The sequence below is a fragment of the Lactuca virosa genome, chromosome 6 (assembly GCF_052849685.1).
Source record: "Lactuca virosa cultivar CGN04683 chromosome 6, Lactuca_virosa_CGN04683_v6, whole genome shotgun sequence".
Taxonomy (NCBI): domain Eukaryota; kingdom Viridiplantae; phylum Streptophyta; class Magnoliopsida; order Asterales; family Asteraceae; genus Lactuca; species Lactuca virosa.
In genome coordinates, this window is record NC_136431.1 from 36,852,514 (window position 1) to 36,864,554 (window position 12,041).

Below are 12,041 nucleotides of genomic sequence, written 5' to 3' on the forward strand. Positions count from 1 at the left end.
GTGATTTTGTATCATCAATGTGTATTTAAGTGTAATGGATTGACTTGTTGACCAAAAATAAATCTTGATGAAATTTAAACAAGTAAGGAAGGTGCGGAGTGCACACTTGTTTAAGTTCATTCAAGATTTAAAGTAGACTGTTATTTAGGGGCGAAGCCCCTAAACGAACGGGGGTCCGGGGGCAGCGTCCCTAAGAGCGGGGTCCAAGGGGCGGCAGCCCCTGGCGGGGTCCAAGGGGCAGAGCCCCTGGCTGGGGTCGAGCTGAATTTTTGGAAATAAACCCGGTTTTTTACTTTGTTTTGACCCTTATATAAATAACCCGGATTAGTGACAGGTTTCAGACATCAAACTGTTTTTTGTGACAGTTTTCAGACATACAATTGTCTGGTGACAGTTTTCCGATGGAAAGGTTACTTAACTAATTTTTGGTCTTCATTTTGATGGTACACACGAAATTCATAACACCCAGATTCTCTGTTCTTGCTCTCATTTTTGAGTCTTATCCGATTAAAGGTTGGGAGTACCACCCAAATACTTTAATCTGAAAGTATATACACAATTCTCAGAATTTCCAAGGCTATTATTATCCCGATTTTCTAACAAAGCTCTCCCTCCTCAAGGTATCCAACACCTCTCGCAAGTGCTTCTCGTGCTGCTCCTGTGTCTTGGAGTTAACCAAGATGTCATCGATGAAAACTATCACAGACTGATCCAGCATCGGTCTGCATACGCGGTTCATGAGGTCCATGAACGCGGCAGGAGCATTGGTGAGCCCGAAGGGCATCACCACGAACTCATAGTGGCCATAGCGAGTCCGGAACACAGTCTTCTGCACATCCTCGTCTCTGACCCTCATCTGATGGTAGCCTGAATGTAAATCTATCTTAGAAAACCAAGATGCCCCCTGCAGCTGGTCAAAGAGATCATCAATCCTCGGGAGTGGGTAACGGTTCTTCACCGTTACCTTGTTCAGCTCCCGGTAATCTATACACATCCAATACGACCCATCCTTCTTTTTCACGAACAGAATCGGGACTCCCCAGGGTGAACTGCTCGGTCTGATGAATCCCTTGTCTAACAGCTCCTGCAGCTGTATAGACAACTTTTGCATCTTGGGAGGAGCCAACCGATACGGTGCCTTGGCTATCGGGGCCGCACCAGGAACCAGGTCGATCCTAAAGTCCACCTGTCTCTCCGAAGGTATCCCAGGAAACTCCTCTGGAAACACATCCGGGTACTCTCGCACCACCGACACATCACTCACAGTCACCTTACCCTCCTCCCGGGTATCCATGACGTAGGCGACATATACGACGCAACCCTGCTGAAGGTAGCGCCTAGCCCTCGCTGCTGAGCATAAAGTTGGTCCACGTTGTGGCCTCTCGCCCTGAATCACCAGCTCACCCCCACTTGGGGTCCTTGAACGTACCAACTGTTGCGCGCAGTCAATCACAGTCCCATTAGGGCTCAACCAATCCATACTGATGATGACCTTATTCCCACGCAATGGTATGGGAACCAAGTCTACCAAATAGCGCTCCTCGAACAACCTCAACACACAATCTCTGAAAACCTCTGATGCTCGAACTGATCGATCGTCAGCAATCTCGACCTCTAGCGGGCAATCCAACATGCCTGAAGACTCAGGGAACTTCTTTCTAAGTGGAAGAGAGACAAATGATCGGGTAGCACCCGAATCGAACAACGCCTGAACTGGAATGTCGTTCACATGGAGCGATCCTAAACAAAACACATATCATAGCACATAAATATCATAAACAACATATAATAAAAGCTAGGGAGAAGAAATCATACATGTCACCACATCGGGTGCGGCGCGTGCCTCCTCGGTAGTCAACTGGAAGGCTCGGCTCCTCACCACTGGAGCCTCTGTCTTGCCCTGCCGACCATCCGTAATCCGTAGGGTCGCTGGAGCTGGCGCCGTCACTGGCGCTGCTGCTGTCAATCTCGGGCAGTTGGCCTTTTTATGGCCCTTCTGATTGCAATGAAAGCAAATCAGGTCTGATGTCTGAAAGGTGGGGGCAGGGGCAGTACAATCCCTACCAAAGTGCCCAGTCTTGCCGCACTTATAGCAGCCTGATCCCGACCCAGTGCGGCAAACCCCCTCATGTGACCTGCCGTATTTCCCACAGCGGCCCCGACCCTGCTGGCCCTTCGACCTAGAGTCGAATCCCTTAGGCTTCCTCCCCGAAGCCCCAGTAACATGTCCTTCCTCCGCCTTCCTCTTCCTGATATGCTCCAAGTCTATCTCCCTCTCCCTCTCCTTGGAAATCATGGAATCCAGGGTCGGGTATGCCGAGTAGCTGACATGCTCTCGGATATCAACCCTCAACATATCATGATAGCGGGTCTTCCACATCTCCTCATCCCCCACATACTGAGGAACCAACAAGGCCCTCTCCCGGAACTTGGCAGTAATCTCTGCCACTGTCTCTGTAGTCTGTCTCATGTCGAGTAACTCCCTGGCCAGTTGCTGAAGCTCCACAGCCGGCGCAAACTCAGTCCTGAACCTGGTCACAAAGTTCGGCCAGGTCATAGCCTCAACAGCTGAGGCTCCCAAGGAATCACCAACTGACTCCCACTAATCCCTAGCCCTGTCCCTCAAACAACCTGCAGCATATCGAACCTTCGACCCCTCAGGGCAGAAGCTCGTCAACTGTGCAGACTCGATGTCTGTGATCCACCTCCTGGCCACGATGGGGTCCTTCGACCCATGGAAATCCGGTGCACCACTCCCCCTGAAGTCCTTAAAGGACAGTATGCACGCCCCTGACTGGTTAGCCGCCCAGTCGCTCCTGAACGCCCTGAGGCGATCCTCGATCAGCTCAATAATCCCTTCCTTGATTGACCCGAAAATCACCGGGGTCGACTCAAGGATTCCTCTGGTGATCTCAGAAGCAATGAACTCAAGTAGTCCCTCATCAACTGGCTCAGCACCTGATCCCTAACCTGATCCTGAGCCTGATCCTGACCCTGACCCTGAACCTCCTCCTCCTCCATGTCACGTAATCATCACCATTCTGAAACAAAACATATATTTGTCAGGGTCATACATAACCACGAGGGATATCACACACTACAAGTTCCCTGGTTCCATCTCGACCCTCATTGACTCGAGTACGGATCCTCTGCTTTCAGTAGTACGGGCCCATACTACCTTCCACATTTATCCGTACTTTCCTCAAGGATTACCTTGACTTCACCAAGTCCCCTTCACTACTACTGCTTGTTGCACTAATCTCATCCTAGGCTTACCGTAGGGTAACTCTTCGACCTACTCTCCGCCATCAGCTGCATAAGGAACTCCTGCCTTCTTTACCTAACTAGCTTGTGAATACCATTACATATTACTAAGACCATATAATTCTTCGAATGAGAGGTCCTACCCTACAACAGTTGGACTCAAACAAGAGTTGCGCAATAGGGCTAGACCTAACCTTCTGAAATTATTTCTTCCTTGCAATATGTAACTTAACGTATCCGTTTACTAGTTAGCTAAAGATAACTAGAACTCCTAAAATCACAAAGCAAGCAGCATTCGAGCATTGAGTAACCATACTAAGCATATCCTATTTCGGCCATCATTTTACTGATGAATCAGCTCTAGCATATAATTCCATAGGCACATACAACAGGCACATAAGGCATCTTCCTTGATCCTTAGCCCTAATCTAGCATGCAGTTCTCATACAAGGGCAACAAGCATATAAGGCATCATTCCTAGATCCTTAGCCCTAATCTAACATGCGATTCTCATAATCATATCACATCATATCATAACATGTATGGGTATCTTGGGGAAAACTTACTTGAGCTCGGCCGGTCGCACACATCACACACCTTGTTCTTTCTCGAAACATTTTTATTTTAAGTTTTAGAAAAACTATTTCTTGTAAAAATACTTCATACCCTCGATTTGAGTTCAGACATCCCCGAAGGTGTGTCTGAATCCCTCAAACCAGGGCTTTGATACCAACTTGTAACATCCCAATTTTCAAGACCAAAAATTTTCGTTTTTAAATATAATACTTATAAAACCATTTACTGAAAAACAACATCATTATCATTTCAAGTCATCACGTGTCTCAAAAATCATAACAGAAAGTAGTAATAATGTCAGAGTACAAATCCCATGGATCTCAAAATACAGAAATCATGTGTGTGCGATGCGTTGCTACCGTGTCCGCTCCTTCCCCTTCGACGAAGAGGTACCTGCAACCAAAACTGAAAACCGTAAGCATAAAGCTTAGTGAGTTCCCCCATCATACCACATACCACCTAATGCCTGTTCCTCGGTATCTTGCAACCGGTATCTGCCTGGCATAACTGGGAGCGGGGCCCCCCATTTGATATCTTTCAACCGGTAACTAGGAACTAACCTCCCCTTCGGTATCTTTCAACCGGTAGCCGGGAACTAACCTCCCCTTCGGTATCTTTCAACCGGTAGCCAGGAACTAACCTCTCATTCGGTATCTTTCAACCGGTAACCAGGAGCTAACCTCCCCTTCGATATCTTTCAACCGCTAAACTGGGGACTATATCACCCCCTACCACTACCAAATAATAATGTAACATATAATTATCATATCACGCTAACACATAACACATATCGGTAGTAGCAAACCTAGATAATTATCACAAATACAATCATCTATCAACCAACTCCTACTAGTGGGTCGACATTGTGGCCGTAGACCCACTACTACTGGAAGGTAACTCACCTCGATGTCATGTAGTGTCTGCACGGTCCTCGGTATTAAAATCAAATCTTCTCAACTCCTCAATCCCTACACAACAACCTTTCTAAATTACCATTTCATACTCATAACCCTTACAAGGGTCAACTCAAGTCCAAGTCAAAGTCAAGGTCAAAACCCTAGTCAAAGTCAACTTTGGTCAAAGTCAAAATCTGGTTGACTAGACTCGCCGAGTTGGTCCATCAACTCGTCGAGTCCACACGTCCACGAAACGCTACAACCCCATCCCTGCTCGTCGAATCTAGCAAGAGCTCAACGAGTTCGCCTTCAACAAAATATCAAGACCTTCTTCAACTGACCCGTCGAGTTCATCCTTGAACTCGTCGAGTTCATCTTCATCCGCATGAAGGTGTTTAGTTTATGACTTGACGAGTTCCTCCTTGCACTCGTCGAGTCCTTCGATCTTCAAGTCCATAACAAACCCCAACAGGCTGCGTTTTCCTTCAACTCAACCAAAGACCATTTCCAGATGACGTTTGGGGGAAACTATGACCCGACTCGTCGAGTCCCATGAACGACTCGCTCAGTCCCTTTTTGTCCAAAACTATACAATCGATTTCAGTGGGTCTTAATGCATCCAAATCATAGATCTGACCTCCTAGGGTCCGTTTTATACGTAAAGCTACGAACTTGATGTCCATGCATGGGGTTTTTGGCTCAAAAGGCTATAAAATGGGTTTATAAGATGCATGGGCTTCCCATGGCCATAAAGTTGGCACCTTTATGCCATGGGAACCCTCAATGGTTCCAGATCCGAAGTGTAACTCCATGATACACACCCAATCCCGAATATGGCCTTACAAAGCTTAGAAAAGGGGTACAAATGAGCCCTAACTAGAGATCTAAGAGTTAGATGGTCAAGGTTTCAGCTTTATACTTCAAGTGAGCTGGAAATGGGGCACAATCTCTGGATCTACTAGCTTCCACTCGAACTTCCAAGCTCCTTCTTCTTCTCAAGCTTCACAATCACCACAAACACACAAAAATGGCTCAAGAACACTCAAACAAGGTTAAGGTTTCGATTTAGGGTTTCTCTGAGTTGGGAGGGACGATGGAGGTTGGGTTGAGACAAGATAAGTTGTTTAAATAGGGTGCAAACCCTAAATATTAGGGTTTCATCCAGACAGTCCTACTCGCCGAGTCGGGCTCTCGACTCGTCGTGTAGGTTACTTACAACCCGCGACCAAAGTCTTGTCTACTCGACGAGTTGGGCCTCCAACTCGCCGAGTCCCAATGTAAAAACATAAAATCTTTAAATTTAAAATACGTACCGGGAACCGGGCGTTACAAAATCCAAGTTCAAAAGCATGAAATCTTTGAGAGTGAGTGTTGAAGATTGATCTGTGTGAAGAGAAAGTTGTGTGCTAAGAAAGTGTTGTGTGCTGAGAAAGTGATGTGTGCTCAATTCAAGTTCTGGGTGAACACAGAAGATAGGGAACCTGTGTGGTGAAGTCAATCTATGTGAAGAAGTTAGTCAAAGGGAGAAAGAAGATCAGAAAACAAGATTTCTGGTGCACCTGCAAGTGTGTGTGGGTGGTTTGAAGAAAGAAAAAAGATCGAAAATAATTCAGATCTGTGTGATATGTGTGTGTGATCTGAATTGGTTGGTTCTGTACAAGAAGAAAGGTCAAGTTAAGGAAGGTGCCAGCAACAAACCCGGAAGGATCAAGTCAGGCTGTACCCGTGACCAATCAAAGTATCCCGCTGCAATGCCCCAAGTTAACAGCTACAAATTATACAAGTTGGTCGATTATGGTGGAGTCGATCTTACAAGCATACGGCTTATGGGAAGCGGTTAATCTGGAAACTGGAAAAGCGATTGAGGCAAAGAAAAATCTGATGGCAAGAGCATTTGTGTTTCAAACTCCACCTAAAGATATATTGCTTCAAGTTGCTAATCATAAGGATTCAAAAGATGTGTGGGGAGCGCTTCGTGTGCGGTATTTGGGAGCCGAAAGAGTTCAAAATGCGAGACTTCAAACACTTAGAACTGAGCTAGAGATGTTGAAGATGAAAGTGGGTGGCACGATTGATGAGTTTTCGGGAAACTTAGTGAGATTGCATCCAAATTCAAGAGTCTTGGGTCTAGCTTGAACGATGAGATAGTGGTAAGAAAACTACTAAATTCGATTCCTAAGAAATTTTTGCAGATTGTTGCATCTATTGAGCAATACTCAGAGATAGAGGACATGTCACTTGAGGAAGCTGTGGGAAGGTTGAAGGCATATGAAGAGAGAATCAAGGTTCTTGATGAAGATGAGAATGATCAACATCAAAACAAACTTTTACTGTCAAAAGAGGAATGGGGAGAAAGAACTAAGTGTGGTAACTTTAGTCAAGATCAATCTGGACAAGGAAGAGGTCGGGGTCAAGGAAGAGGTCGTGGTAGAGGTCGAGATGGTCGGTTCCAAAGCTATGAAGATCGAAGGGAGCAAGGTATGTATCGAGACAAGAGACATATTAAATGCTACAATTGTCAAGAATATGGACATTATGCAGCTGAGTGTCCTAAAAAGGAATTAAAAGAAGAAGTTCATTTGACTGAAGATGATAATGAGCCAGCAACACTGCTTTGAAGAATCAGATTCATGTCAAGATTAAGGGGTTGAGTGTTGGGTAATCTTGACATGGGTTATGGGTTTATTGAAGTTATGGGTATGGGTAAAATGGTAGTATTTGGTTGTTTATTTAATGTTTGAATAAAGGACTTTGACCAAGTTCAAATTGAGAAAACGTGATGTATATTTGGTCATTGTAGGGTCCTTTTCTTTAGGAGTAATGGCTAGTTTTTAGGCTTTAGGTTGCTTATTCCCGTTGGTTTTTGTAGGCTATTTATAGCCAGTTGCTTTTGATTAATAAAGTGTGGTTGAGTCCAGAAAATAAACAAAAAAGTCTCCATCTGTTTTCCTTATTCTTTTCTGTTCGTGTACAGCAACAACAGGGAACAACTTTTGTTTTCTTTCTTATTTGTTTAGAGGTTGTAGGGTCTGTTCCAACAACCTGAACCACCACGAGAGGCGTCGGAAAGCAGCAACGTTGGTGAGGATGATAGTCCACATGTGAGTGAGGAACAGGGAGACCAAGAGCCATATGTTGTTCTTCAACCAGGTGAATGGAGCGAGTGGATGAGAAGGAAGGGGTTAGTTAAGTGTATCGAATGAGGGTAGCAATGGAGTCAAATTTAGACGATAACCCATTTATGGTACACATTACGAGATTTTTATCCGGTATTGGGGAGTCAAGGTTCTCAAGAAGATCAACAATGGCTTAAACCCCAGTGCAATAGGCGATGACAAAGGAATCCCCCATAGTGATGTTACGAATCTCGTTATCTAGTTGAAATGCTTTTGCTTCTTTAGTATCACGAAACAGTTTCTCGAGATTCATCCAAAGAGTATGAGCGGATGCTTTGGACTTCAGGATCGTGTTAAGGAGGGCTTGTGAGAGAGTTTCGTACATCCATGATTTGATGAGATCATCTATGCGATCGCAATGAGCTTGTGGGAGACCATCAGAGATTCTGACATCGGAAGTCAAGTGATCGGTAACGCCATACCGGGCACAGTGGGTGTAGAATACTTCCCACCACGCATCATAATTATGACAGTCTAAATCGAGGATGAGAGGAACTGAAGCGCGGATGTTTGTGATTTCGTAAAGCTTTTCGGAGGTGGCCATTTGAGAGAGAAAATAAATAAATGGAAAGTAAGGTTTACAAGGAAGAAGAAGAAGAAGTGTAGGGAACGATGCATTTTAGAGAGAGAGAGAAAAAAGGATAGGCATGATACCATGTAAAGACATGAATTCTCATGTTGACATTCTCATTACAATCGTGAATAAATACAAGTGTGTACATGCTTGTTCGTTACCATAAATATATCATAAATACAAGTGTGTACATGCTTGTTCGTATAATCACATATACATGTACATGCTTGTTCGTTACCATAAATATATGAAGCATCTTCACTTGTTATTAACATGCGTTCATAATTAAGGATAAAGATATAGTTATTTATAACAACCAAGCTCAAAATAGATTTTAAATACATATAAATTCAATCCCTTTGACACATTCAAAATGACATAAAAATAATTCACTAATCCAAACGCTCCTTATCAAAACGTCAATTACATTCTGAAAAAATCAAACTCTAGGCTATTAATTACTAAATACAATTCTACTCACTTGATGATTGTCATTGCTGTGTATCTGGTCCTCCTACCAGATTAAACAGTGTCACCGAAGCACAAAGGAATGAAACAATCGCATAGATGCTTATGAGAATTATCGCAAATTTTTGAAGCGCCATAGGTATTATCCAAACTAGAATGTTCAAAAATAAGATTGAAATCGATGATATGAGTGCCAAATCAACATCGTTAGTTTTTGTACCTTCGCCAACGACTGAAGAGGAATTATATCTTTCTCGAGACACATCAATATGTATGCATGTTGTGTTTGATGTTATTGATGTTATGGGTTTGTAATGAAGACGAGGATTGGAGCGAGAGCCACCCAACTGGATTTTCAGGCAATCGTCGGGAGTAGCAGCGGTTGAGATTACAACTTCTTCCTTGTAACCTGGAAGCTGGATTTCTACGCCTTTGTGATTACTATATGTAATTATGCTGAAACAGGCGACGGATTTCTCGCTATCTTAATAAGAACCCAGAGTTTCTATGCGTACGCGGATGCAAAATGCTATAATTAAAACTGCCATAATCGACGTGCATACAATGAACTTCTTCAGTTTAGTTCCCATCTCAGCCTTTTCTCCATTCGTCGCCTGCACTGTTTCTACATTCGCTGCCGCCTGTAATACTTTTTCTTGCGAAAGAACCATATTGACGAAATCTCGATTTTTTTGGTTTTTTTGTTTCTTGATTATGACCTAATATTGTTTTCTATTCTATTCTATATATATATATATATATATATATATATATATATATATATATATATATATATATATATATATATATATATATATATAGACACACGTATAGATTATTAGAGATAACGATAATAAGAGTTATATTCGGTGTATAGAATTATATTTTATTAGAGACAACGATATTAAGAGTTATATTGAGTATATGATTCTATTTAGTTTAATAACGGTGGAACTACGGTTATAAAATTAATTAAACTTTTATAATAAAAACTTAAAATTATTAATCAATTACTTTAAATGAATTACTAATTAAGAGATATTTTTTTAGTTATATAAAATTATAATGGTTGATTCAAATAAATATATAATCTATATTACCTTATAATATGTATTAATTTCATTTTATTTTTTATTTTAATATTATTAATTTAATATAATTAGAGTGTAAAATTTAAAAATAGATTGATAAGTAAAATTTAAAAACAGAATAAATGAGGGATTTGGGTATTGATGGGGGATTTTAATGTGGTTCGTAGACCTGATGAACGGTTCAATTCGGTTTTTTGTGCAAGATTAGCAAATGATTTCAATAACTTTGTACATGAAAATGGTCTCATTGACATAAAGATGGGTGGGCATCGTTTTACTTATTTCCGCAATGGTGATCTCAAATTAAGTAAGTTGGACCGCTTTCTTGTTTGTCCCAAGTTCATCGATCTCGCACCATCTGCAACGGTTACAGCTTTACCCAGGGAGATATCTGATCACTGCCTTATTCTTCTTTCTACTTCATGGCGTGATTTTGGGCCTCCCCCGTTCAAGATGTTTAACTCGTGGCTATCGAGAGATGGGTTCGAGAAGGTTTTCATTACTGCCTAGAACAACTTTATTGGATACGGAACACCAGACTTATATATGAATGCTAAATTGAAATGCATTAAAGAGGCGATTCGTGTGTGGCGAAGGGCTGATCATTCCAAGGAAGAAGCGGAACTAAAGAGAATAAAAGAAGTTGTTCATAAATTGGACATGGGGGCGGAGAGTAGGCTACTTTCAGATGAAGAACTTGAAACTCGGAGGCTGAGCTACAAGGACATAATCGAAATGGAAAGGATGGGGGTGATGGATGCAAAACAGAAAGCAAAGATACGGTGGGCGGTAGACGGGGATGAGAACTCCAAACTATTTCATGGGTCCATCAACAACAATAACAGGAGAAATCGCATAAATGGCCTCATGATTAATGGTAACTGGTGCACGGATCCTGTTATCATTAAATTGGAAGCTCTAAAATTCTTTCAATCCAAGTTCCATGAAGAGTGGCCTATCAGACCTGCTTTCCGAAGTAACTTATTTCGAAAAATTAATGACAATGACAAGTTGGCCTTAGAGGCCCCTATAACACTCCAGGAAATCAAAAACACGGTTTGGGCCTGTGGGAATAACAAATCCCCTGGGCCCGATGGATTTACATTCAAGTTTATAAAGAAATATTGGGAAGTTCTACTGGGGGATATCGCGGCGGTGGTGAAGTAATTTGAACTACACGGAAAAATCGATCCTTCTTGTAATTCATCCTTTATATCTCTGTTACCTAAAATCAAAGACCCGCAACAGTTAAAGGATTACCGCCCGATAAGCTTGATTGGGTGTATATACAAGATCATCGCAAAGATTCTAGCGGTGAGACTAAAACTCGTTATGGGACAATGCATTGATGAGGTACAAACAGCCTATGTTGCGGGGCGAAATATCCTTGATGGTCCACTTTTAGTGAACGAAATATGTGCTTGGTCGAAAAAGGTTAAAAAAAGATTCTACTTTTAAAAGTAGATTTTGATAAAGCTTTTGATTCCGTAAATTGGGAGTTTCTAAATAACAATCTAATTCAAATGGGTTTTGGCAATAAATGGAGGGGATGGATCAAAGGCTGTTTAACATCCTCAAAAGCATCGGTTTTGATCAATGGAACTCCTACAAATGAGTTCACAACTTCTAAGGGAGTCCGCCAAGGGGATCCTTTGTCCCTATTTCTTTTTATCACAGCAATGGAAGGCTTAAGTGTCGCAATGAAAGAAGCGTGTGTGCATGGAGGTTTTCAAGGGTTGCAATTACCGAATGGAGGCCCAACCATCTCACACTTGCTATATGCCGATGATGCTTTATTCGTCGTAGAATGGACCGAGCACAATATCAAGAATCTCGCAAGAATTTTAAGATGTTTTCATGCATCTTTGGGTCTAAAAGTCAATTTCTATAAATCTAGAGTCTTTGGAGTGGGAGCAAATTCGGATGAAGTTGCTCGTTGGGCATCACCTCTTGGATGCGAACCAGCAATTCTTCCATTTAACTATCTCGGGGTACC

General features: G+C 42.3%; 3 protein-coding genes across 3 annotated transcripts; 2 read left to right on the top strand and 1 right to left on the bottom strand.

Moving 5' to 3' along the window:
* The first annotated feature begins 6,530 nt into the window (after positions 1–6,530).
* On the top strand, positions 6,531–7,354 carry LOC145121443 (uncharacterized). The gene is made up of 2 exons (XM_079057192.1): positions 6,531–6,830; positions 6,929–7,354. The coding sequence occupies exons 1-2, from the start codon at positions 6,531–6,533 to the stop codon at positions 7,352–7,354; spliced, it is 726 nt and encodes a 241-aa protein (XP_078913318.1).
* A 691-nt stretch (positions 7,355–8,045) lies between these two features.
* LOC145121444 (uncharacterized) lies at positions 8,046–8,456 on the bottom strand. The gene has a single exon (XM_079057193.1). It carries the CDS (start codon positions 8,454–8,456, stop codon positions 8,046–8,048), a length of 411 nt encoding a protein of 136 aa, XP_078913319.1.
* A 1,730-nt stretch (positions 8,457–10,186) lies between these two features.
* Positions 10,187–10,555, top strand: LOC145121445 (uncharacterized). The gene has a single exon (XM_079057194.1). It carries the CDS (start codon positions 10,187–10,189, stop codon positions 10,553–10,555), a length of 369 nt encoding a protein of 122 aa, XP_078913320.1.
* The last annotated feature ends 1,486 nt before the right edge of the window (positions 10,556–12,041 follow it).

What these genes read in the sequence shown, in the direction of transcription:
- LOC145121443 (XM_079057192.1), top strand. Translation starts at nt 6,531, where the DNA reads ATGGTGGAGTCGATCTTACAAGCATACGGCTTATGGGAAGCGGTTAAT. An exon ending in ATGAGTTTTCGGGAAACTTA is followed by an intron (nt 6,831 to 6,928) that starts GTGAGATTGCAT and finishes AAATTTTTGCAG; the next exon opens with ATTGTTGCATCTATTGAGCA.
- LOC145121444 (XM_079057193.1), bottom strand. Translation starts at nt 8,456, where the DNA reads ATGGCCACCTCCGAAAAGCTTTACGAAATCACAAACATCCGCGCTTCA.
- LOC145121445 (XM_079057194.1), top strand. Translation starts at nt 10,187, where the DNA reads ATGGGGGATTTTAATGTGGTTCGTAGACCTGATGAACGGTTCAATTCG.